Source organism: Crocodylus siamensis, chromosome 13 (assembly GCF_052110815.1).
Source record: "Crocodylus siamensis isolate JL-2025a chromosome 13, ASM5211081v1, whole genome shotgun sequence".
NCBI classification, from domain to species: Eukaryota; Metazoa; Chordata; order Crocodylia; family Crocodylidae; genus Crocodylus; species Crocodylus siamensis.
The window spans coordinates 37200723-37227031 of record NC_143407.1 but is presented as its reverse complement, the minus strand read 5'-3'; the positions used below and the strand labels follow the sequence as shown (position 1 = coordinate 37227031).

Sequence of the window (26309 nt, the reverse complement as noted above, 5' to 3'; positions counted from 1 at the left end):
TAGTCATCTCCTCCCTGGCTGAAATGACAGCTATTTCTGCAAGCCCCACCTAAATTAAGCAGGAAAACAAAGTGACTTTTGCCAGCTGTATAGGCTTCTACCTTTCACCTCTGTAATGTCTCTCCACAGGAAAAAATACCATTGAAAACAGAATGAAGTTAACAAAAAAAAAAAAAGCAACTGAGCACTTGATTTTTCTCCTAGCCAAGTCAGTATGTATGTGGTCTGCTGCAATTAGAACTTGTGCTCCTCTTTCGTGATGGTATCATGTTCTTGTGGAGTTTAAAGAAAGGTGAAAAGCAGACTAGGAAGCATTACCTTATTTTTATCCTGCTGTGGTTGTCTGCCTAGGTGACAAGGCAAATGCAGGAACATGAACAGGACTCTGAGCTCCGAGAGCAGATGTCTGGCTATAAACGCATGAGACGGCAGCACCAGAAACAGCTGATGGCACTGGAGAACAAACTGAAGGCAGAGATGGATGAGCATCGCCTCAGGTTGGACAAAGATCTTGAAACACAGCGCAACAACTTTGCTGCAGAAATGGAAAAGCTCATTAAAAAGCACCAAGCAGCCATGGAGAAGGAGGTAAGAAGCTAAGATTCAGCTGACTGGTCCATGTTCGTTGATTCTATTGAACTGTCCACCGCCCCCGCTGGCGAAGAAATGACATTGGAGTCTCTTACGCATCTATTTTCAGAAGCCAAGCAAACTGATAATTAGAGAGAGGCTAATACATCACCTTACACTAAGGGGCTTATGTAACTAGAGGAAAGGTATGTCCTGCATCTCAGTGCATTTTGCTAACTCTTAGCAAGCCAAGCCCATGAAAAATTCCAGCAAGGATTTTCCTTTCTGTTGTCTTTATCCTCCATCGTCTTGCTTCTCTGTGAGTTTTAACACAGTGAATTAATCAAATGCTGTCTTCAGAAACGACCAGGAATCCAGGTAGTTAGGGTATTGCTCTTGCCTTATATGATTCCTGTCAGGAGTTGTGATTGAGACAAATAGACCTGCACAGCAATGTGCCAGCTGTGCTTAGACTCTTCATCCTTCCATCTGCTGGTGAATATGCTTAAGTTTAATAAAAGGTGGTGAACCAGTGCCCCTGTCAGAGATCAGTGGCCAGCATTCTTTGGCTACTCTTAGCTTTTTACCTTTGCTGGATCTACCTAGAGGCTTTCTCTGCAATTAGGCATTGACTTTAATCGGGAAGAGCCTCAAACTTAGAGCTAAGGTGATGTAGCACTGAGCAAGAATTGTCCTTTGGTGCCTTCCTTGGTTGGGGGGTAGAGGGTAGGGACTGAGAAATGAGTGTGTGAAAGCAACTTGGGTCCTTGAAAGGCATACATTGAAAGCATAAAGAGAGACATGGAGCAGGTGGGCTGAAGTGGAAATGGAGATCAGTTAAAATTCAATGAGTCTCACACACACCTTTTGCTTTTATCTTGGAATTGGTGTAGGCCAAAGTGATGGCTAATGAAGAGAAGAAGTTTCAACAACACATTCAGGCCCAACAGAAGAAGGAACTGAACAGCTTCCTGGAATCACAGAAGAGAGAATACAAGCTCCGCAAAGAGCAGCTCAAAGAGGCAAGTCCTGTGTTACAATAACAATCGGGGATTAATTGTGCTAACATCATGGCTTGTACAATGTATTGTACCAGCACACTCAACTCCTAGACTTCAGGGATGCCATTAAGCTATGAAATACATTTCACTGGAGCATGACAAGTTCTTTGTTGTGATTCAGGCATAACACCTTCCTGAAAGACATCACTTAGACCATTTTTAAACTTGATCTTAGAACAAGAGCAAATGTTTTTACATTGGCTCACTGGAAGTACAGATTTCTCTGTTATTTGATATGGTTTGCAGTTCTGGGCCGGCCAAGTCTTAAGGATCTTAAGAACTGAAAGAGAGTAGTTCAGGGGGAAAATGTCCTGTTGCTGGAATGAAAAGCAGCATATTGATCAGATTGTGTAGCTGGACCCCTTGTATGCAGGCCGTAACCACTGTAATTAATGACATTTTTTCATTTCTGGGTGATGCCTCTATAGTAGATAATCAGGGGAGTAGAGCAGTGGCAGTGACCTGCAGATTGGGTGTTAAAATATGCATTTGTAAGGCAGCAGAAATATCAGGAGAAGCTATTTAGTAACGTAATGATTGTATTGTTCTGAAAATCATCATAGTTGCATCCAGAGGAGCTGCAGGCGCATCCTGCTGGTTCTTTTTGCAGACAGACTGATATCTCTGCCATCAGGAGCAGAGTTTGAAAAGTCCGCCATGTCTGGGACTCGGCTTTGGAATCAATGGTAGCAAATGCTAAGGGGAAGACTCCCATGAGAGAGAGATGCCCAGCAAGCAGCGGGGTCAAGGGAGGCAGGGCAGAACTGTGGTGGGTAGGAATCTTTGTCTGGTGGGACCAAAGATGACATTCCTTAGAGAAGCACAGGTGCCGGATTGGCAGCTGTTGTTAAAAATATTGTTTGAATGAGATGGAAACCTTCTCTCCTGTAGAGGCCTGGTAAATGGGAGTTGGTAAGTGTCAGTGCATCATCATCAGTGGGAAAATGTAGTATTCTTGAAGCCAAGGGAAAGGGGACAGACAAATAAGTTGAACCGAAGCGTAGGAGGGAAGGCGAAGCTGCCTGGGACAAGCCGCAGTTCACCAGGCAGTATTGCCCAGCTGCTCGGAGTCAAGGAGGTTAGCTGGATGGCTGTGAAATCCCTGTCCTGGTGTTGCAGGAGCTGAATGAGAACCAGAGCACCCCGAAGAAGGAGAAGCAGGAGTGGCTCTCCAAGCAGAAGGAGAACATCCAGCATTTCCAGGCAGAGGAGGAGGCCAACCTACTGCGCCGCCAGCGGCAATACCTGGAGCTGGAGTGCCGCCGCTTCAAGCGAAGAATGCTTCTTGGGCGCCACAACCTGGAGCAGGACCTTGTTCGGGAGGTAAGAAGGGCAGCAGGGGGGCAGAAGCTGTAACCATGGCAGCCCCACATGAGCTGGCTGGGGCACCTCTGGCATTGCTGGGGTCCTGCACATGACACAGGAGGTGGCAATGCACAATATCCAGCAGAGCAGATAATCTCATTTGGCAGGTCCAGCAAGCCAGGTGAGGGGTTTCTGGCTAGCAAACACTTTTGGAGAGGGGCATTGTGTCAGGAGGGTTTGACTGGGGACAAAGGGAAAGGCCAGGGGTGCAGAAGCCCGTGTGGGCAACATCTGCAGTGGCACAGAGAAGGGGCCTTTGGCAGATTGGGTCTAGTACCCACTGGCAGTGAGCTGTCTGCCCGCAGCCACATGGCATGCGCGGGACCCATAGCCACCTGCTGCCTCTCCCTGGCTCAGGAGCTGAACAAGAGGCAGACGCAGAAGGACCTGGAGCATGCCATGCTGCTGCGCCAACACGAATCCATGCAGGAGCTGGAGTTCCGCCACCTCAACACCATCCAGAAGATGCGCTGCGAGCTGATCCGTCTGCAGCACCAGACTGAGCTCACCAACCAGCTGGAGTACAACAAGCGGCGCGAGAGGGAGCTGCGGCGCAAGCACGTCATGGAGGTCAGGCAGCAGCCCAAGAGCCTGAAGGTAGGTGTGGTGGCCACGCACGGCCCAGGCAGGGAAGCGGGGTTGTCAGTCTCTGGCTCAGAGATCTAAGGCATAGCTCAGTGCATGGGGACTGGCTGTACTGCAGTGACAGCTAATCACAGGGCCATGCTACAAAATGATGCTGTGTGCCTTATTGAAAACTTCCCCCACACCAGCCTCTCCTCACCCTGCCATGTCCTGCTGCCCAGGTCTTCAGCAGGCTTATGGCTGTGTCTCACATACGTTAAACTGAGAAAGCAGCTCATCATGATGCCTGTGCTATTCACCCAAGTGCCCGTGTGATTTTTTTTTTTTTTTTGTCTTCACCCTCCTCCCTGCCCAGCCTTTCCGATTCCATCACCGTCTCTTCCACTTGCCTTCATTAAGCTGGTAACGCTTTTGAGAAGAAGATTCTCCAGTCGATCCCTACCTGGGTAGACTGGCCTCCACTGCATTGGCTTTGGTGGAGCTGTGCCAGGCACACTGGCTGCAGGTCAGGCCCTTGGTGTTTGTTCTTTGAAAGGCCAGGGACATCCGTAGAGCCACGTCAGCAGTGGAGTGTGGCTAAGATCCTTTTCATTGGCATGTTTGCGGGTATCTGGATCCCTTTCCTGGGCTGTGGTTGTGTTACAGGGAGGGCCCTAGCTTTGCCCGTTTCCCAGCCTTTTTCTTGTTTAAGAGGATGCTCTTGGGTGACACAGCAGCAACAGCTGCATCTTCCCTTTTGAGTAGTCAAAATCTTTGAGAAATTGGATTTTTAAATTATATTTAAGAGGCTTTCCCCCATCTCTCCTCCCCACCCTCCCACGAGAGGAGCCAGGCCATCCTTCTGTCAGGCATCAGCTTTCCCAGCAAAGCTTCTGTGCTGCTGTTCCATGTGGAGGTCAAGTGCACAAGCTTGCCCAGAGGGTGGACAGTGCATAAATACCGGCAGGCGAGCAAGGGCTGGAAAGCAGTTTTTACCTGCTGCGTGTGGCCTTGGAAAGAGGACCCTGATACTGCCCCGTGTCGTGCTGGGGTCTCCTCAGGCACTCGTCCTGCAGGCAGCACAGGGGTAGCAGAGCAGACCTGCTTTGCTTCAGAGCTGAGACTTTTGGTGCTTCCACTATAGGCCCTTCTCTCTGTCCAGAGAAGTGCGGCTGTCGGGTGTGAAGTGCCTGCAGAATGGAGTATGAGGCCCTTCCCAGAGCCACCTGCTCTGTTCCCCTTGAGGGGGAGGCAGGCTTCTCCTCCCCACCCAGCGCTCTACCATGCCCATAATAGAAAGAGCCGTGTGGCCTACCAAGCGCAGGGTTTCTTTGTTGTGCTAGGTCTCCCCAAGTCGCGGCTTGCCTGCCTGACTCGGTTCATACCACCTACAGGTGATCTCCTTGACAGACATTGCCTGGAAAATAACCAGCCTGAGACCAGTACTTCTGCAGCAAAACTGTCATTTGTCAATATTAACATGATTTTGAAGCGGAGAGCTGGCTCGGGGGTACCGGGGACCGTTCGGTCGCTGGTCAGAATCTCCAAGGATATAGGGTATAAATAGCTGGTGATTCACAGGGAAACTGTATCATGCTCTGATCTGAATCAGACTGAAGCAGCCGTATTAGGCTGATCCTCCTGAGATCAGCATGAATGAAGCCTGCCCGGTGATGCAGTCCAGGTGCAAGTGGCAATGTGCCCTGTACCATGCTCATCTTCCCCTTGGCAGCTAGAGCAGGGAGGGCAAAGGGCTGACAGGGTCCCGGAGACGGACCTTCTGCCTTGGCAGGTTGGCCCTCTCGGGGCAAGGGAGCATGCGCTGCTGCCTGCACTACGGTGCCCTAACACGGGACTTCAGATCGGAGCCATGAACCCCCAGCCCCTTTTCCTAGCCCTGCATTTCTATAAGCACAGCACTAACTGCAGGCTCCAGTCACAGCCCTGCAGCACAGCACCCTTGTTCCAGGATCCTTAAATCTCCCCTTGCTTCTGAACAGTGCAGGCAAATGCTCAGCTGGTGGCAGCTGAGCTCCAGCATCTCTCCAGCAGTGCTTCCCGGTGTCAGAGGCTGCGTGTGCTGGGCACAGTCCAGACGGAACAACCTCTGGAAGTCCCCTTCAGTGAAAACTGCCCTTCTTCCAGAGAAGACTGGATGGTCACCTGGTTGGGGTGGTCTGACCCCAGACGTCTTTCCTGCTTATTCAGGGGGCTGGACCCAATGATCCTTCAGGGTCCCTTCCAGCCCTATGATTCTGATTCTTCGTATTTGGAGTGGTTCAGTTGTGATGCAAATACCCTCTTGCCAGTATTTCACAAGACTCCACCAAAATGATCTTGTCAGGAGTCTGCCTGGAAGCCTGACCCCTCCCTTCTGTTTCCTGTTGTTAAAGCCTTTTGGTTGGAAAGTTGTAAACAGAGCCTGGTGCCGGACTGAAACTTCACAGAAAGGGAGGACAAACTGCATTGTTAGTCCCCGGCCATAGCCCAGCCTTTGATAGGAGAGCAGACCCTGCAGACGCTTCCCTTTGGAGAGGGGGGGTTGGAGAACAGCCTTCAAGGCTTTCCGGTGGGGAAATTGCTTTCTGCTAACTCAGAAATGGTAAAAGTGGTGTCCTGCCCTCTGTGATGGATGCATTAGCTGAATGGAATGAGCCGTCGCCAGGGCCTGCTCCAGGGAATCGCAATGTTCTTTGAAAACCAACTTGCTGGTGGTGAAGTGTTTAGGGAAAGTAGGACTGGGTTTGAGTGCTGGGCCTGCACACGCTAGGGTTATCATCCGGCCAGCGCAACCAGTCCTGGTGGCATAAGTCATGGGAGGTCAGCTCGCAGGCAGCCGTGTCTCCAGTCCAGGTGGTGGAGTTCCTCCCTGGAGCAAGGCGCATGAGGCCATTCTGCGGCCAGGAGCACCTGGACACTCAAAATTTCAGACCACGTAGGGCTCGCTGTGGGGCCCCGGCTTAGCGCCATAGATCATACAGGCTGAGTTTGTTCCCTTGTGTTCCTCCGTTGTAGTGTTTCTGGGGCTAATCTGGTCTCCCAAGAGGAAATACTGCTTAGTAGAAGAGCATAGGGTGTGGTGCAGAAGTCCCCGAGCTAGCCTGTTCAGAAGCAGGATAGCCACGGCAGAGCTCATTAGCGTTGATGGCACCATGCTGATGTGGCTATGTGGGTTCTGGTGCCCAAGCTAACTCAGCGCTGCATTGGGCCTTGTAGATGTATGCTGGGGTCTGTTACTGTTACTCCTGTTTTGCCTAGACGGCCTGTCCTTGGGAAACTATCCCTCCACCTTGGTGTTTCTGGAGCCCCTTCCTTCTCAGGATCTTGGAGCGCAAGTCCTGTGCAAGGTACCTAGGCATTAACCAGGTGAGGAAACAGCTCTAGAGAGGAGTCACTGACCCAAGGTCACACACCCGGTCAGTAGGAAATCCAGGCACCCAGTGACCCCCAGTCTGGGGTTGTAGTCACTTTGTCCCACTTTGACAGTGTGGTTGTGTGGGCAGGTGCAAAGGAAGAGAATAGGGAAAAGGTCACATCTCCTGTCACTGCCCCGAGGGCTGTTTTGCATGAGGGTGAACAGTGAAGCTGTTGTACATGATGGTTTCAGGAGTCAAACTCAGGCCACTCAGTATCGGGCTGAGATACTGTGTTCTTGAAAGGCCCCGATGGTTCAGCTACACTCTCCTTCGCCAGATCTGGAAGGAGATCTGACTTTTGCTCTGATCTCCTTCGCCAGACCCAGAAATCAGGAATTTAATTCTTCTTCCTTGCGTGTTTCTGATTCTTCTTCTGGCTTCTTTTTGACTTTGTAACGTTGAATGAATAAGGTTTCTAACTACGCAGGCTCAGCCATGTTGAAGTACGGCCCTCACTGCTCATAAGCATTACTCCTACCCCTCCAGAAGTCGTCTTGAAAAGCAACACTCAGGACTGGATCCAGTCCAGCAGCAAGTGGAGCCCTTTGTGTAGAGACAGCTGTATTTAGGCTGCAGCTTTGTGACAGAGGGGCCTGTATTCTCATTGTTCCTCATGGGAGCAAAGTGTCAGAGCAGCTGCAGTAGCCTGGTCTTTGCCTCTTGGGTGGTTTATCACTTTCCTCCTCGGACCTTAAATGCTCGTGTCCAGCTGTGAGTTCTTGAACTTAGGCCCATCCGTATGGTACTCAGTATGGTAAAACAATCTGGGTCTTTTCCTATCTCTAGTCCAAAGAGCTGCAGATCAAGAAGCAGTTCCAGGACACATGCAAGATCCAGACCCGGCAGTACAAAGCCTTGAGAAACCACCTGCTGGAGACCACGCCAAAGAGCGAGCACAAAGCGGTGCTGAAACGGCTCAAGGAGGAGCAGACGCGCAAGCTGGCCATCCTCGCCGAGCAGTACGATCACAGCATTAATGAAATGCTCTCGACACAAGCTGTGAGTTGCCTCCCAGACCCTGCAGCCCCCCTGGCCAAAGGCAGCAGCCTGCAGTTTGTGACCCAGAGATGGTCTGACAGCAGGGCTGGCTCCTCCTGGCCCCACGTGTGGTATCGGGGTTCAGGGCCCAGGTGCACTTGTGCCCACCTCCCAGAAGCACCGTAGAGGCCAGGAAAGTGCTTGCTGCTAGGCTAGGGTCACTGTGATGTGGCCAAAAGGAAATCTCTGTTGGTCCCATGGGTGCTTTTGCGCCCGGTACAGCAGCTGAGCATTCAAAGGCTCCCTGGGCAGCCCCGCTCTCTGGCTCCCAGCCTGGGGATTTGGGTTTTGAGCTCATGCTTCTGCCTGCCAGAGCAGCTCCAGCTGCTGAGAGCACTGTAAGGGGCTGTCAGCACAGAAGAGTCGAAAGACACTAAAACTAGCATGGCAAGGCTGGGAAATTCCATTTTGCTGCCTGACCTGACACTCAGCCATGGGGTGGGTACCTGCAGTAGCTGCGTTGCCATTCCTCTGCAGGGTCTCATGTGCCTTCCTTGCTGTGCGCCCAGGTTTGGCAGCCTGGAGCTGGGTAGCACCACCTTAGTGCATGCTCAGTTAACCCTGGGGATGGGATTAGTTGTTCAGGTGACCACACTGGGCTCAAATCCTTTCTCCACCTCTCTGATTCCATGTGAACAGAGCAAATCTGCATTGGACATCAGCACTCCAGTAATCAAACAAATGCGACACAGGAGACTTTTTCCCCCCTAGGTTCTCTCTGGCAAAGGAAAGGGTGATAGGCCTTAGTACCAGCTAACCAGCCATCCCCATAACGAGCCAGAGTTGCTCAGATGCCGGTCTGTAGTGTCACTTGCAGCAGCACGGCTATCTTGTTGCTACCAGTGTTTGTCACTGTGGGTTCTCTGTTCCATGAAACTAAATGCAAGAGAAAGCAATTGTACGGCTAAGAAAACAAATGGCCCTTTGCCCCGTAGCGTGTGTCAGGAGAGGCTGCCCCCCAGTGAAATGTCTCTATTGTCTTCTTTCCACAGCTGCGTCTGGACGAGGCGCAGGAAGCAGAGTGCCAGGTTTTGAAAATGCAGCTGCAGCAGGAACTGGAGCTGCTGAACGCGTATCAGAGTAAAATCAAGATGCAGGCTGAGGCCCAACACGACCGGGAGCTGCGTGAGCTTGAGCAGAGGGTGTCCCTCCGCAGGGCCCTCCTGGAGCAGAAGGTAGGGAGGGGGCAGGGCCAGCGGGCTGCTGACAGGAGCCATCTTAACGTTGTCCACTGTCCCAGGTTGTAAGCATGACACGCTTGCCCTAATGGAGAAATGGATTCATGCTTCGCTTTGTGCTTGCCCTTTCTCTGCTGGAGGGAAGCTTGCCGTAGTGGTGACTCAGGGTGGGAGAGGAGGGGGAACATCCTCTCCTTCCACGGGCTGCCCGGCGTCTCCCAGCTCTGTGTAGGCCACGGTGTACCAAGGGAGAGTTTCTGTGGGAAGGGCAGAGTAGTGTGGAGAGCTGGACAGAAGGATTTACCTAAGGAGCCCCAGCTGCCATTTCCCCGCAGAACAATGTTGATTCAAATCATGCAGCTGTCCCGCAGAAGCGATAGTTAAGACCCGACCCGTTGGCATACTGGAGCAGCCGGGCCCGGCCCCAGGGCCTGATGCAGACTTGCTTGTATGGCATGCCTCAAAATGCAGGCACTGCAGCATGGCTCCTGGGCCAGCACCGGTTCTGTGCCAGCTCCTGCAGTGCTCTTGAGTGTCATCAGCAGTCACGAAATGAGGGCAGTTACTTTGCCCCCTTGAGGTCCCTTTTGCTTCCTTCTCCCAGGGGCCAGCAGGTGCATGTTCAGCTAGGAAAGCACACTGGGCAGAGTAAGCCTAGGCAGAGCAGTCTAGGAAAGTTGTGCCTTCTTCTTTTCCTCAGGGGTCTTTTTCAGGCCACTGAATCTCCAGATGGGAAGAAGCCTGCAGATGTTCCAGGAGGGCCTTTGGGTTGGGGCATCTGGGGTCTGGCACATCGCCTTCTCTTGCATTGATGCTTAAAAAGTCAATGCGGAAGTAGAACAGTTTGTAGCGCAGCCGCAGGGCCGGAGGGCATCCATGTTGTGTCCGTGTTGCCACCTGGTGGCATGACCCGATACGTGCCTTGCAAACAAATGGAAGAGCAGATCTGCTGGGCAGTTTATGTGGAGTGGTGACCACGAGAAATTCTGGCAGGAAGTGACCTGAGGAAGTGGAATCTGTTGAAGCTGCACCAGGGATCTGAAGGAGCGTGCCTTAGGCAGAAGTAGCTCTGGGCACGTGACTTGGTGAGGGCCCTCCTGGGGCAGGAAGCTCCTGTGAACCTGGTTTTAGCCTCAGGTATGATGGTGGGAAGCTCAGCACAGCTCCATTCCTTGATCCAGGTGCTTCTTACAGGTTAGGTAGAATCATAGAATCCATGGGTCAGAAGGGACCTAGACAGATCATCGAGTCCGACCCCCCGCCATGGGCAGGAAGGAGCACTGGGGGTGGCAGGGGTCATAAGACCCCAGCCAGGTGCCTACCCAGTCTCCTCTTGAAGGTACCCCTGATTGATGCAGTGCTTTAGGATTGCTTGCTCCCCGGGAAATAATAGGTGGTAAGCATGTTTCATTGAGCAGGAGTCTGTATGCCAGAAGCATGCCTGGTGCTTGCAGTCAACAGCCAGCAGGGAAGTGGAGCTGAGTAAGTAGGCTGGGGCTGGCTTGTGGGGTTACAGCTGACTGGAGAGAATAGTGGCCCCTCTGGAATGGGACTGGAAGCTGCTGCGTTGGGAAAGGCTTCTCCTTTTGGCTCTTCGCTATCAAGAGCCTTGCGATGCCAAGATCTGGGCAGCAAAAGTGAATGGAGGCTGCTTCAAGCCTGGTGCCAGCTTCCTAGTGCCCATGCATGCCCCGTGGTAATGTGGCAGAGCCAGGACTACAATGCAGTGAGATCTAAGATGCACACGAGACTAGTGATACTCCAAGCCCATCACCAAGCATGCCTGACTCAGACTAAGGCAGGGCACACAGAGCCAGCCAAGTTCAGCGGGCAGTTTGTAAAGTGCTGGCAATTTATAGAGCTTGTATGGAAATGACACACTCATGCTGTGTGTTTGCTTGGTGCCAGCCATGACCTGGGCTGTACATGCCAGGGGCTGCCTGAGTTGCCAGTTTCCACAGTTTTAGAGTTAGTAATATTAGCACGTCCAGCAGGCCCCGTGTCATCTTTAGGCCTATGCATCCCCCTCCCACAGTGACATGGATCAGTTGGAGCTGGTCTGGTTGCCTTTCCAGCACCCTGGCAGCATCACCACCCACCCTTGTACATCTAGAGGTGTGTTAAGGCAAGTTTGCTGCTAAGCGAGCAACAGAACCACAGAGGAGGAAGAGACCTCCTTGAGCCATGCGCTTTGGCCCTGCTGCCCAGCCCTGGACTCCTCCTTGTCTGGGTCTGCGTGCTGCGAGGTTACACCCATGCACACACTGAGAAGTGACGTGATGAGTCCCGCCGCCACCAACTGCCTCTTCCTTTTGCTTCCCCAGATCGAGGAGGAGATGCTGGCGCTGCAGAACGAACGCACTGAGCGGATACGGAGCCTGCTGGAGCGGCAAGCCCGCGAGATCGAAGCCTTCGACTCGGAGAGCATGAGGCTAGGTTTTAGTAACATGGTCCTTTCTAACCTCTCCCCCGAGGCGTTCAGCCACAGCTACCCGGGAGCTTCTGGCTGGTCCCACAATCCGACGGGGGGTGCGGGACCTCATTGGGGTCATCCCATGGGTGGCCCACCGCAAGCTTGGGGCCATCCAATGCAAGGTGGACCCCAGCCATGGGGTCACCCCTCGGGGCCCATGCAAGGGGTCCCTCGAGGTAGCGCGATAGGGGTCCGCAACAGCCCCCAGGCTCTGAGGCGGACGGCCTCCGGGGGACGGACGGAGCAGGGCATGAGCAGGAGCACAAGTGTTACTTCACAAATATCCAATGGTTCACACATGTCTTATACATAACTTCAACAGTAACTGAGGGTGGCAATTCCACTGGAGCTGTCTGCCAAGAGAAACTGCCTACAGACACCACCCCCACAGCCTCCTCTGTGCGGCACTGCTGGGGGGGGAGCTGGGCGCACATGGAATCTTGTATTCATTTTGTAAAGCATTACGTTTTGTGTTTACTAACTGGGATGTCATAGTATTTGGCTGCAGGGGCTGGGGGGCTCATTTCTACTGGGGGGGGACATGGGAGGGGGCATCTAGGCAGAGGGGTTGGCGGGGACTCTCCTAAACACACTGCAGGAGGGCCTCTGGCGGCCTGGGTCACCCCGACCCAAACGGGGCAGAGGAGGAGTTGGAGCCTTTGCCAGTGTCTGGCTGCACTCTAGCAGCCTCTGGGAGCCGGCTCGGCGAGCTGGGAGCTTCGGGGGTAGAGCGGCTGAATACCTTGCCCCGTTTTTATTTGTCAGGAAATTGGCCCCATTTCCCGGTGTTGCCCAGGAGGAGAGGGAGTCATTAAAGGACTTGTAGGTGGGCAAGAGATGGGAGAGGAGAGGCTGAGTGGCTTTGTCTGCTGAGGTGCTGGGGTCCGATGGGACCCTTTCCGCCCAAGCACCCAGCCCCTCTTGCATTAAGAAGAGAGCTTTCTCCTGCAGAGGGCACGGGTCCGTTTCCTGGTAGCCGCGGCCAGGAGGCGAGGGCCGGGCCCCGCGTCTCCGCGTTCCCCTGCCTCTGCCAGCGCTAGCTGCTTTGTGCTGGGAGGAGAAGTGGGGCAGAAGAGCATAAGGAAGGCACTCGCATGGGTAATACTGTGACATCTCATCTTAGCTAAGCACCAGAATAATCCTGGAGCCCTAAGTAGTCCTTTTGCTCTGTTCTTCAGAAATGTTAGACTCAACAGCCGGTCAGGCTGAAATGCCAGAGGTATTCTGAATGATGCCATAGTCGCAAAATGCCATTGATCGGGGTTTCCATTACTACACTACATCACCGATTTATTACCTTGGGCTTCTCGCAGTTTCCTGTTTACATGTAGAGTGTAGCCAACTGTTTAAATGTTTAGTTGCCATAGTGTACTGGGAGGACCTGAGCCAACGACTCTACCAGCTGCTGACTAACCCACATCACCACTGTAGATCTTGCTGCATGTCAGGCTCCTTTCTATTATTTTGGTTGCTGCAATGCTCTTCCACGTGACAGTCCGTTGAAACGTTGTGATCATTCGGCAGCATGTCACCGCGCATCGGAGGCACTACTTCCGGGAGGGTCTCGGCAGAGCTGCTGTACTACTGAAAGGGAGCGAAGGAGGCTGGGGAAGACCATGGGAAAAGGTCAGGGAGTCTGTGCAGACACAGAATGATTTTTGTGGCCAAGTCTCATCCCTCAGTGCTGGGAGTCAGAGGTGTCCTAGTGCCAACGCCAGGGAGGTCTGGGCCAGTCAGCGCCGTGGGGTGAAGAGAAGAGCAGGTAGGCGACGTTTTGGCTCAAGGGCGGAGGGTCTCCTTCCTGGGGCCTGCCCAGCCAGAGCTCTTTGTAAATGACTTTCCTTACAGACTAATCATCTTGAAGAAAACACTAGCTGCTAACTCTAGGATTTGCCTTTCATACGTTTATAGGGCTCAAAAGCAAGGTTTGCAGAATGTGTTTGTCCACGTGACATATTTATATAGAGAAAACTCTAGCATCTCGCTGCTGTTCAGGTTTCTCGACGGGGCGATGTTCTTTCATGAACTAAATCCAGATGCACTCCAGACCCGTAGCTCTCAGCCCGCCTCTGGGGAATCCAAGCTACGGGACTGACAGTGTCTCACTACAGCATATCACTGAACAGAGATGAAGACTTACCAAGCCAGGCTTCAGATTAACGCCTTAACTGGGGCCCTGTAGTATCAACAGCGCACAGAAGTTTAGGGTGCGGCGAGGGTCCTGCAGCGGGAAATGCCTTTTGAGTCGCCCTCTAGGTCGTGTGTACTTCTGTGATGACTAGGTGTCATCACAAGCCTTCTGGCTTTACATCTCTGTGTGGAATGGGCCTTTCTGGCCATTCTTTCTCGTTTAAAACACTCAAATTAAACCGAACTAGTAAGGAAAATCCTCTGCATTTTCCTGGAGGGTTTTTTAAAATTGAAGTTAAATTGAAAGCCAAAAAGAAGCCACCTGTGTTGGAATTGACCCCCTCGCAAGTGCGGAGAGCAGGTCCAGAGCATGGTGCTAATGTGGAGTGCTTCAGAACCCCAAGCAGCGGCGGCGGTGATGGGGAGGCTGTACTTACACACGGAGTCGTTTCATTCTTTTGCTTCTGTTATGGTTTGAATTCGGTCCAAGTCTTTGGCTTAAACTGGGCTACTTCAACCGAGTTCCCTCAGACCATCTTGTTTGTGTAATGTAAAGCATGACTGAATGCTGGACCCAACGATGTCTATCCCATATTGGCTTTTTTGTATTCAGGAGAGTTGTGTAGTAACCATTTTTACATGTATATCATGTGCAGACCTGGACTATTCCAATGAGTTTAATATTTTAATTAAAATAGTTTGCAAAAACTGATTCAGATCAACTCGTCTACATGTGTGTCTCTTGTGTGTGCACGTGGGTACCAGCAGCTGCCTTCTGAATGAGTCTGATCTCAGGAGATGTCACCCAGTAACTCAGTTGTTGTAAGCGGGGGGCGGGGGATCGTGTTCATGTTTGTACTGGAGGTGTGTGAGGAGGTGAATTAGTATATATAATGTATATGTTTTTATAAATATAAATATATATATCACAAATATATTTGTGAGATATATGTACAAATATAAAATAAAATATTCCAGAGAGACGCAAACACTTTCTGAATCAGTTTGCAAACTCCATTTTTTTTTTTTTTTTTTTTTTTTTTTTTTTTTTTTAAATTAAGATGACCTGCTCCCTGCTGGACTAGACAGTCACCTTACCCCTGGCACTGCCAACACTGTCATCTGTAAACTGGAGAGACAGGTCCCAGGATCTCCTCCTGATGGTAGTTGCACCTCTTCCCGCGGCGCTCCCCCTCTGCATGCTGCGCTCGGAAGCTTGTTGCCTTCTCGCGAAAGGACCGGCCCGGACGCCTCGAGCAGGCTGCTCTGCGGTGGTTTTTCCCCTTCCCTTGGGCACAGGCCTTGCAGCCAGAGTGTAGCCAAGAGGCGTGTTTTCGGAGGAGCGCTTTTGGGTTTTGCAGAATTCCCATCGGCAAAAGGGGCCGTGTTTTCTGGGCGCGCCGGGGCTGCCGCTCCCAGTCCGGGGCAGGCGGTGCGTTATGTTCCTCGGGCGCCGCGCCGGCCCGGCAGCCGGTGCTCTCGCTTCCGGCTGAGCCCACCGGCTTCCGAGGGGTCCCGGCGCACATGGCAGGATCCCAGGGGCGCAGCTGGTCACCGGCCTGCCTGGAATCGCTGCGCTGTCGGTTCTGAGCCAGTTCCCGGGGTGCTGCCGGATCCTGGCGTGATGCTGGCCTCCGAGGTGAGGGGCACCTGCCGGCCTCAGACCAGTCTGCCCATGCGGTTGCTAGGAGTGGTAAGCCGTTGCCCATCTCTCTGTTCTTCGCTGGGCCGTGGCGGTCTCCAGGGACGCACATCTGCTCTCTCGCTTGTCGTACACTTGTGTGCGCCTGTGTCCCCATGCGCCCGGCGGGGGCTGTGCATGTCTAGCAAGGTGCTCGGGTCTGGCAGCTCCGCGATGGGCTGGCAGGGTCCGGGCCCCATTGGGGTGAGGCCGGATCCCCTTGCATGGAAGCACGTTGTGGGGGAGCAGCTGAGGGACGCTGCTGTTTCAGTACTGCCTGTTTCTTGCTGTGTGGTGGGGTGGGGGTGTCCTTTGCTGTCTGTTAGGGAGGGAAGGTGGAAGGCCACGCAGAAGGTGAGGGACAGTCTGGTACTGGGACGCGGCGGCCAGCAGCCCACTGGACTGGCACGGGGAGAGGACGGGTCTGGGAGTCCCCCGTGGTGCTTCATCTCCAAAGATCATGACCCGCCTTCCTGCCCGCCTTAGGCTGCCACTCACTGGCCTCCCTGTCCGTGCATGGCGCTTAGCGCTGGGGACCAAAACGTACATCTGAGAGAAGAGCATGCTTTGCCCTGGTGCTCCGCTCCTGCCCTGCTTCTGTGCCACAGGCCGGTTTCCATGGGGTGGTCAGTGGTGGGGCCAGTTGCCCTAGCTGCCCTGCTTGGATGCCTCCGTTGTGCTTTGCAGCAGACATTGGAGCATGGGTTTGACTTTTCCGAGCAAGCGTCTGTCCTTCCAAACCTGCCGCGTCAACTCCCCCGGGGCCGGACTGGCCGCCCCTGCGGTCTCCCCCCAGCCGGGTTGTGAGGGTGGGGGAGTGTGTTGCGTACAGAAGGGCTGGCGCCCTGCGAACAAGGACTACTGATTGCTGCCTGTCTTGCTGTGTTCGTTTCCATTTGCACTTTGGTGACTCGCTGCAGGGGGGAGTGCCTGGGAGAGGCTTGCGCGGCTGTGTGGAGGGCGCAGGGCAGCAACCGCCATGGCTGTATTCGACGTGACTCCAAAGGAGAGAAGGGCAAGATCTAGTAACCCCGCGTCCCATTGTGTGCTGGCACGTGGCCGTTGGGCCCTTGATGCTCTTTCCCAGCTCCGGTGATGCCCTGTCTTCCCAAGCCTCTGCAGGACACCGGAGCAGGGGTTGGGTATGAAACACACGGGCCAGCAAACAAAGCACTTTGCCTGCCAGCTGTAGGGGATCAGGACTTGCATTTCACCTGAAATCTCTCCTGGGGGGCGGAAAAGCCGTTTGTTCTGTCGCCATTAGCCGGCACCCATCAGCTGTCCTATATGCCAGTGGCACCCGGCATGGCCCCTCTGCCCGCTTCTCTCAGTCGCACGGGAAGCTGGAGGGAGCCTGCCGGGGAGAGGCGGGCACTGCCATCGCACTGTTTGAACTGAGCCAGGGGCACCTTCCGGCCTTGGCCTTGCCCCCAGCGTACGGGTACCTCCAAACGTGCACGGCTTGCATTTCCCTGGCAATCACCTCCAGGATTGCAAGTGGGAACTCCTGTAAATATGTAACTAGCACGTGGACCCAGGCTCGGGATTTTCTAAGTTTTTGTACTGAAGTGTATAGAGGCAGGATGTGCCAGCTAGCGAAGAGCCGGAGCCTGGGAACCAGAACCCAGTGGCGTCAATCTGCGTCTGGTGCAAGGGGGTGCTTCAGGTGCCGTTAGCGAGCCTCTGCCTTGCGTTTCAAATGCAGCTGCCACCATGCGGTCTGAGGAGGACGAGCTTTCTCGTGGGCTGACCTTGGCTTCCCCAGGGTCCGGTTCCTTGCTCTTCTGCTTCTGTGCCCAGGAGGACACAGGAGAAGCTCTGTATTTCCCCTCTCCAAAGGGTTTTCTTTCAGCTCTGGGCAACGCGAAGGAGCGCGTCAGCCTGCCAGAGACGAGGCACGTGTTGTTGAGATGGTTCCCTGCTTTTAGTGCCCGGATCGCCCATTTCTATGGCAACTCCGAGCTCCGCGGAGCGTGGGGAGCCGTGTAGGGTTGTTCAGGAGCCCGAGGCCGGTAGGAAATATTGCCACTTTGGGCATCGTGCTGGGTGGGAGCCAGCCGCAGGCTTTGGAGGCGCGTTCTGCATGAACACAGGCCCTGGCAAGAGGTGGCAGCATCCCCTTGGCAGCGCGTGGTCTGGGGCCAGCAGGTAGTCTTCCCCAGCCCCCGGGTGGCTCTGGCAGCCAACAGATGAGTGGCTGCTCCTGCTGCCTTGTGCTGGGGCATGTTTCCAATGCCCATCACTGAATTAGGGTTTTTTCCTTGCACTTGCTAAGAAAGCAGGGAGCTGGCTGTGCTACCTCCCCTCTGCCATGCGGCAGAGCTCATCTGCAGCTCTAGAATAGCTTTGCTGAGCGCGTCCTGGAGGTAAGCAAGCAGAGGAGTTTCAGAGCCACTAGCGAGGCCCGTCACTTGCGAGAGAGTAGCCCTGGGCGGGGGGGACTCTTCTGCGTGCCGCAGCATCGCAGAGGACGTCAGCTAGAGAGTTGGCAGCTGGAGCAGCCTGCCTCCTGCCTTCAGCCCTCCTGCGTCTCCTCCCCCTCCCCGCTCTGCTCCGTACTTGTTGCAGGGCCGTGTATACAGCTAATTGCGGCGGGGGGGGCCTATGATGTAAATAATGAACATTACAAACCATATGTAGGACACACAACACAAACCGTAAGGCGACGTCAGCTTGGTACATTGTAAATGCTTACGGGGTTGTTATTAACACTCGGATTGCTAAAGTCCTGTCTGTGATTCCGTGGAGATTATTAACCCGTGTGAAACAGAAGGCGAGTGATTCTGCAAGCGATGATGCACACGAGCGCTGTGGCTGTGGGAACCCGGGGCCAGGCCGAGGGAGAGCCGGTGGCGGGAGACGTGGGGGGAACCGCTTGCAGGGCGAAGGTTTTCAAGACCAGCGTGAGTCTTACCTGCCCAGACAAGCCCAGCGCCCTCCCTCGCCGCATTCGGGGTCACGGGAACATGCGCTCCCGCTGGCAGCCCCGAGTGCTCTCGCCTCCCAGCCGCCCGCCCTGGGGCTGCGCTTCATTTTATCCACCCCTTGCCCCTGGTTTCATTCTTCCCAGCATGTTCCTGGATTTTGTTCTGGGTTTTCCCCCTGCCTTTTTGCAAAAGCATTCTGGACCTTCAACCCGGTGCTCTCAAACCTGGTATTTCTTTTTTCCCTTCCACCATTTTGGGTGCAGGAATAGGAGCGGGGAGCTACTTTTCCATATGCAGCTTCTGTGCAAATGCCAGGTCCTGGCTGCTTTTTAACATAACCTTCCCCATGCTGGGGAGGCCTCGGGGAAGGGGAGAGCCACCTGTGCCTATGCTTAGTGAGGGGCAGCCCAAAGGCACCCGCAGGCACCCTCCAGTGCAGCCCTCAGCCCTGCCACCGACAGGGATGGGGGGTTTGTGCCAGGTCTGCAGCCAGCACGTGCCATAAGATGCTCAAACTTCTTGTTTCCCCCCTCTTGCCCCTGCCCTGACAAACGTGCAGCTCACGACCAAGACTGGGGCCAGGAGAGCCCCGGGCTCTGTCCTGAGGGCAGGGCAGCAGGCTTGCAGGGGCGGGCGTTGCACCGGACCTGTCACGCTATCTAGGAACACGCACACGCGCGCTCTAAACCGCAGGCTGGGCTTTGCAGGCCTGGTTCCTGTTGCGGGGGGATTGCAGAGCGTGAAACCTCGGACCTGGAGGCCTCCCTGCTCTCCTGAGCCCCAGCAGGCGTGGGGGATGCCCCGGTGCCTTCCCCCAGGGGTAGAAGCTGCCACAAGCGCCACGCGGTGCGGCTCGTCGTGCCGTCTGCTGCCAGCATCCTGGTCTTCTGGTTCCGCGCCCGTGCTAGCGCCTGTGTAACCTGTATTAATTGTATGGATTGTGCATTTCAAGCTGTTCCCAAGTGGTCAGAACATAAGAGACGTGAACACGAGCTCCCATGTACTCTTCTGTTTGTAAGTCTCCTTTGCCCCGAGCAAAGGGCCTGTTCGAAAAGGAAAAAAACAAAAAAACAATAAAAAAGCAACTGTAATAAAGTAATTTTAGTAATGCCGAGCCTGGGCCTGAGTGTCTGAGCAGGGGCATGGGCCTGAGCCGGGGGGGGGGGAGGGACGGAGTGGCACCGGCCTGGCACTGCCCGGGGGGGCACGGCGGAGCTGTGGGGCAAGGCAGGTTTGGGCCTCAGCCTCCAGGGCAGGGGCAAGCAATTATTTTGGGTGGAGGGCCACTTGCCGAGCTCTGGCAAGCTGTGGCAGCCACATAGATAGCCCTGCCCCTTGACAGGAGCCCCATGCCCGGTCACCATCTGGGGACCAGAAGTCCTGCCCCCTAGCCCCCAAACTTTGCCACCAGAAGTACTCCTGTCCGTAAGGGGTTTTGCCTTCTTGGAACCAGAAAATACCAAATTATATTCTAAAAATCGAATAACTACAAGATTCATTCGATTTAAAAAAATATTTTTGTCTTGACTTGCACGTGTTTGTGTAGTGTGCGTAGAGGTGAGTGCACCACAGCATAACCAAGTTGTAGTCTGGAATAGTGTGGGGGTGGGGCCATGGGGAGTGGTAGAGGTTTGGGGGGGGTTGTGCGGGGGTGTGGGTGGATAGGGGGTTTGTGGGGGTTGTGTGAGGGCATGGGGGCTTGCGTGTATGCCAGTGTGAGGTGGGGGGGGTGCATGTGTATTTTGTGGGGGACTCGCCCTATGAACACACACACACTCGCTCTGTCCCTCTGCCCCTCCCTTATTGCACACCATGGAGCGCTCCCCCCAGGCCCCGGGGTAGCAGCGCAGTCCCCATGCTCCCGCGGTCCAGCAATGCAGCCAGGAGCCACATGGTGCTGGAGTGGTTACAGGCAGGGAAGTAGTGAAAGCTGTGGCAAGCAGACAGAGGTGCAAGAGGGTCATGGGGGGCCGAGGCCTTGCTGCCTTGCTGGTGCATCCACGTGGCTTCCCTTTGTTCCTGTCATCTTTGACAGGCAGCCAGAAGATCACTATTAATTTGCGAATGTTGGTAGGGGCCCTGTGGGCCAGATAGAATGGCCTGGCAGGTCAGATCCACGCACAGGCTGGAGTTTGCCCACCCCTGGATTAGGGGCTGGCGGAGGGGGGCTGCAGGGGGTCTGCCACCAGTCCATGCCCGGGGTGGTCATGATCCAGCACTGGGGGCACCCTGCCAGGAGGGCAGAAGAGCTTGTATGCAAGCACCAGTCCCCAGGTTCAGGGGCCCCCCAGCCGGAGCAAGGCTCTGCCCCAGCGCAGGGCAGACAAGGGTGTCCCACCGTGGGGGCTGCTGGCCTGCCCCTTACACAGCTCCTGCGCCTTTGCCCGGCACAAGCTCGCTGGGGCGGTGAGTAGCCTGCCGGGCACAGTGTGGGGATCCCTCCCCAAGGACAGCAGATGTCCTGTTCCCCCCCCCCCCCGGGTGCATCAGCTAGGGGCTGCTCTGAGTTTTGCCCAGTGGCTGCCTGGCTTGTGGCTCTTTCCCTCATGGGGCTCTGGAGGCAAAGCACAGCTCAAGGTCACTGCTGCCCTCCACACCCAGATCTTCCCGAGAGCCAACCATGGTATGAGCCAGGCCCTCGGGAGGGGATTTGGGCAGCCGGCTGCCCGAGGTCCCCACACGGCCGCGCACTGCAGGGCACAGCTGTTCAGCTCCCAGAGCATAGCCCGAGGTCTCCCCCAGAGCCAGGGGGCCAGGGCACAGTGCCATGAAGCTTGGAGGTCTCCGAGCCCCCTTCTCTACACCCCTCGGCTGGGCTCACGGGGGAGCTGGGACCCCGCGGCAGCCCCGGCCGAGCAGCCGGGCCAGACCGGTCCCCACCGCTCCCGTGGCCGCAAACAAAGTCTGACGTCTCCGGACTGGAGCGCAAACAAGCAAGTCGTCCTGGGTACGGCCGATACGCCGGCCCTTGGCCCGCAGCGGCTGGGCAAAGCCAGAGCGAAAGCCGGGCCTGGAGGCCGCTGGCCCTGCGCAGCGCCAAACCCACGGGCCCTGCCTGACTGCACGGGGCCTGGGCCACGAGCCAGGCCGGGCCACCGCCGTCCCGGGGCTCCCCTTGTCATGGGCCCAGCGCATGCCGAGGCCCAGAGGCGAAAAGAAAGCCCAGGCAGGGCCTGTGGAGCATGGTGCTGGACCCCTGGGTGTGGGTGCTCAGAGCCTGGGTTCAAGTCCTGGCCTCTCCCTGTTTTGCAGCGAGGCGCCCTCCTCTTTCTGCAGCGGGGCCTGGCCGCTGCGCCTCAAGGGGCCCACGGCCGGAGCAGCTCTCAGCCTTCCCTGGTGCTCCAGTGGTAAGGGTGCTGCCCTAGGTGGCAAAGGTGGTGGGTTCAATCCCTGCCCTGGTTGGAGCCCTTGGGGCCCTTGCCCCTCAGTGAGTCCCCTGTGCTGGGTGGGTGGAGGCCTGGGATTCAGCATGCAGGTTGAGCTCAGGGGTTTGTTTTGCACTTTGGTGCGCCCCAAAAAAACCCAGCCAGCTGCCAGGTGGTTCAGGACAGATCCAAGTGGGCTACAACCTCAAGTCCCCTCCGACTTGCAACTGCCATCACCCCTGAGCTCCAGCTAGAAGGCAAGCGCCGGAGGGGGAAACGGTTGCGTAGTAGATGGCGGCCAGGGGACTCAAGCCAATCAGGGACTTGAACCCGCAGCCCCTGCCACCGGCGGCAGTGCCCCGAGCCACCCAGCCGTAAAGGGCCAGCCTGTCAGCACCCCTTCCCGCGCCCCTCTTGACTCGCCTCGCCCGCCGCCCTGCAGGCAAACAGTCACAGGGGCCTGCCCCGCCACTTAAAAGCAAAGTGCTGCTGGCACCGGGACTTCAACCCACAGCCCCAGGGCAGCGCCCCACCACCTGGCTCCACCTGCCCCAGCCCCCCCCTTCCCCTGCCGCCTCCACCCTGCACTGGGCGCGCCCCAGGCCCGTCACCCCCCCAGGGCCCAGGGGCAGCGGCACAGGCTGGGGAGCTGGCCCCCGCCTCGTGTGGCCCCGCCAGGCACGGCCTTGACACACCCCGGGGCAGCTGCTGGGGTGGGCTCCCCTACCGGGGGGGCGGCTCCCCCCGCCTCGCGGCGCAGCAAGGGGGGCTCCCAGGCCAGGGCCCCCCCGCACACTCCCCGCCCCGACACAGCGGCCGGGCCGCGAGGCCCCGCGCTCCGTCCCGCCCGCACCAGGGTTTGCCTCCTCCGCACTCCGAACCCCCGCCCCGGGCCCGCCGCCCCCGGCTCCTCGCCCCCCCGCAGCCAGCCCGAGCGCGCGTGCGCAGAGCCGGGCTCCGGGGACACGCCCCCCCCACGGGCAGGGGCCATCGGCGGGGGGGGCCCTGCGCTCGGCACGAGCCGCCCCTGCCCGCCCGGCCCCGGGGAGGACGCGCCGGACGAGCCCGGCCCCGCGGGACCGGCTCCTCGCAGGCGCCGAGTGCACCCCGCGGCCGCCGCGCCTCGCGGGGGGCGGGGAGCCGCTCCCGTCAATCAAGGCCGCTCGGGCGGGGCCTCCTGAGCACGGACTGGAGCCCGGGTTCAAGCGCGGGGCGGGGCGGGCTCTACTGCGCACGCTCCGGCTGGGCCGTGATTGGCGGGGGAGGTGCAGCTCGGGCCGGAGGAGCGCGGGGGGGCCGGAGGAGCCGCCTCCCCGCGGGGCCCGGAGCTCGTCCGGGCGCGGAGCGGCGCGTCCTGTCCCGGGGCTGCGCTGCGCGGGGCCGTGCCCGGAGCCTGGCTCTGCGCACGCGCGCTCGGGCTGGCTGCGAGGAGGCGGGGGCGGGGGTCCGGAGTGCGGAGGAGGCAAACCCTGGTGCGGGCGGGACGGAGCGCGGGGCCTCGCGGCCCGGCCGCTGTGTCGGGGCGGGGAGTGTGCGGGGGCGGCCCCTGGCCTGGGAGCCCCCCTTGCTGCACCGCGAGGCGGGGGGAGCCGCCCCCCCGGTAGGGGAGCCCACCCCAGCAGCTGCCCCGGGGTGTGTCAAGGCCGTGCCTGGCGGGGCCACACGAGCGGGGGGGCAGCTCCGCAGCCTGTGCTGCTGCCCCTGGGCCCTGGGGGGGTGACGGCCCTGGGGCGGTCATGGGGTGGGCCCAGTGCAGGGTGGAGGTGGCAGGGCAAGGGGGACCGGGGCAGGTGGAGCCAGGTGGTGGGGCGCTGCCCTGGGGCTGTGGGTTGAAGTCCCGGTGCCAGCAGCACTTTGCTTTTAAGTGGCGGGGCAGGCCCCTGTGACTGTTTGCCTGCAGGGCGGCGGGCGAGGCGAGTCAAGAGGGGCGCGGGAAGGGGTGCTGACATGCTGGCCCTTTATGGCTGGGTGGTTCGGGGCACTGCCGCCGGTGGCAGGGGCTGCGGGTTCAAGTCCCTGATCGGCTTGAGTCCCCTGGCCGCCATCTACTACGCAACCGTTTCCCCCTCTGGCGCTTGCCTTCTAGCTGGAGCTCAGGGGTGATGGCAGTTGCAAGTCGGAGGGGACTTGAGGTTGTAGCCCACTTGGATCTGTCCTGAACCACCTGGTGGCTGGCCAGGTTTTTTGGGCCTTGGTTTTGTGGCGCACCAGGAAAACCTGGGCTTCAAAGTGCAAAAAAACAAATCCCCAAGCTCAACCTCAGGGGCACATGTATGCTGAGACCTACTCTCCCAGGCCTCCACCCACCCAACACAAGGGACTCACTGAGAGGCAAAGGGCCTGAGGGCTCCGGCCAGGGCAGGGCAGGAACCCACCACCTTTGCCACCTAGGGCAGCACCCCTACCGCTGGAGCACCAGGGAAGGCCGAGAGCTGCTCCGGCCGTGGGCCCCTTGAGGCGCAGCGGCCAGGCCCCGCTGCAGAAAGAGGAGGGCGCCTCGCTGCAAAACAGGGAGAGGCCAGGACTTGAACCCAGACTCTCAGCACCGCACCCAGGGGCCCAGCACCGCGCTCCACAGGCCCCAGCTGGACTCCTGCCTCACTTCTGGGCCCCTCGACTCTGCCCCGCGCACGCGCTGGCCCCACGGCAAGGGGAGCCCCGGGACGGCGGTGGCCCGACCTGGCTCGTGGCCTAGGCCCCGCGGGTTTGGCGCTGCGCAGGGCCAGCGGCCTCCGGGCCCGGCTTTCGCTCTGGCTTTGCCCAGCCGCTGCGGGCCGAGGGCCGGCGTGGCGGCCGTGCCCGGGAGGACTTGCTCGTTCGCGCTCCAGTCCGGAGACGTCGGACTTTGTTTGCGGCCGCCTGCCCGAGCGCCCCCCGGGCCCGGCGCGGACCGAGGTGCCCACGGGCGAAGGCCACGAGCCAGGCGGGCACCGGCCCCGCTCAGAGCAGCCCCCACGCCGCGCCCGGGACGCCGCTCACCGCCCCGCGCGCTCGTGGCGGGCGGAGGCGCAGGGGGGCACGTGGCCCCGCGCCGGGACGAGCTCCGGGCCCCGGGGGGCGGCTCCTCGGGCCCGGCCGCCCCCGCTCCCGCCCCCGCCGCCCGTCACGGCCGCGCCGCGCGCGGGAGCACGGATTGGCGGCGGAAGCGCTGGGCGGAGCCGGGCCCGGGCGGCCCCGCCCCTGCGCCAGCGGCCGGCCCGGGGCATGGCCCCCCCGTGTGAGCACACGGCCCGGGGACCAGCCCCCCCGCCCGGGGCAGCGCCGCCGCGGCCCGCTCGCGCCCGGCACACGTGACGCCGCCCCCGCGCCCCCGGGCGCGTCCCGAGCGCCACCTCCGCCGTGCCCCGAGCTGCGCCCCTGCGGGCTCGTCCGGCCTCGGGCCCCGCGCACGCGGCCGCACGCAGCGCGGTGGTGGCGCGCACCTGCGCCTCCCCGGGCACCGCGCCCCGCGCCCGCCGCTCGCCGGGGCTGCGCGGACCTCTGCTCCCGAAGGCCCCCCCGCCCCGCCCCGCCCGGGACGCGTTGGCGCGGGACAGCAGGGCGGCCGCGCCGGGCACGGAGCCCGCGGCTTCCGCCCGGGGATGCTCCTGGACCAGGCACCGGCTCCCGTTGCCGTGGCAGCGGGGGCGGCAGGATCCGCTGGTCGGCACGGTGCCCGGGGGCGGGGCCGGGGCAGAGCGTGGCCCCGCGGGGCCGCCGTAGTGCGGAAGTGGCCGGGGCGCGGGGCCGCCACGTGGCACGGTGACGTGCCCGCCGCCGGGGGGGCCCCAGGCGTCCGCGTGCGGCGCCCCCGCCGCCAGCCCGGGGGCGGGACAGGGCGGGCCCGGGTGCGGAGCGCGAGGCCGGGCGGGCGCCGGCGATGGCGGGCGGGGCCGGGACCCGCGGCGCGCGGGTGAGCGGGGCGCTGCGCCCCCCCGGGCCGTCCGCCGCGCCGCCCCGCGCCGTCTCCGGGCCCACGCGCGCCCCACGGGCCGGGCCCCGCGGGGCCCCGCCGGCCCCCGGCCCGTCGCGCAGCCCCGAGCGGCCGTGCCCTGCGGCGGAGCGGGGCGCCCCCCGGCCCGCGCCCTACGCGCCCGCGCCGCGCACCGAGGAGGCGGCCTGGGCCGCCGGCGCCCTCGCCTTCCTGCTGGCGCTGCTGGCGCTCGCCGTCGTCTGCACCGGCCTGCACCGCCGCTGCCGCCGGAGCCGGAGCCTGTACTGGGCGCCGGGCCACGAGGGCCGCGAGCCGGTCTCCAGTGAGTGCCCCCCGCCGCCCCCCGCCCCGGGCGGCTGCGCGGGCACTGACGCGGGTCCGCGTGTGCCCACAGCCGTCGTCAAGCGCCGGCTGCTGTCGGGCCAGAGCCGGCGCAAGAAGAGGCCGCAGAAGCGGGTGCCGGCCCCGGAGACGTCCAGCGAGAGCTCGGAGTAGCGCCGCCGCGCCGGGCGCCTCCGGCAGGCCTGGAGCCCGCGCCCCGCACGGCCCCGCGCGCCTGTACTTTCTCGGCTCAATAAAAGGTATTTTAATACAGCCGCCGCCTCCAGCCTGGTGCGGGACGGCCCCG

General features: G+C 58.8%; 2 protein-coding genes across 3 annotated transcripts in view; both read left to right on the top strand.

Moving 5' to 3' along the window:
- Positions 1-14507, top strand: part of TAOK1 (TAO kinase 1) — a 73886-nt gene extending 59379 nt beyond the window's left edge. For both annotated transcript variants that reach the window (XM_090025657.1, XM_090025658.1), the window contains 7 exons: positions 352-588; positions 1464-1592; positions 2751-2954; positions 3354-3593; positions 7763-7975; positions 9007-9189; positions 11517-14507. In XM_090025657.1, the coding sequence (XP_089881783.1) occupies positions 352-588; positions 1464-1592; positions 2751-2954; positions 3354-3593; positions 7763-7975; positions 9007-9189; positions 11517-11978 (1668 nt within the window). In that variant the 3' untranslated portion in view covers positions 11979-14507. The remainder of the gene's footprint in view (positions 1-351; positions 589-1463; positions 1593-2750; positions 2955-3353; positions 3594-7762; positions 7976-9006; positions 9190-11516) is intronic.
- Positions 14508-24971: 10464 nt separating this feature from the next.
- TP53I13 (tumor protein p53 inducible protein 13) lies at positions 24972-26275 on the top strand. Its single transcript, XM_090025678.1, has 2 exons — positions 24972-26003; positions 26076-26275. The coding sequence occupies exons 1-2, from the start codon at positions 25628-25630 to the stop codon at positions 26174-26176; spliced, it is 477 nt and encodes a 158-aa protein (XP_089881804.1). The 5' UTR covers positions 24972-25627; the 3' UTR covers positions 26177-26275.
- Positions 26276-26309: the final 34 nt, after the last annotated feature.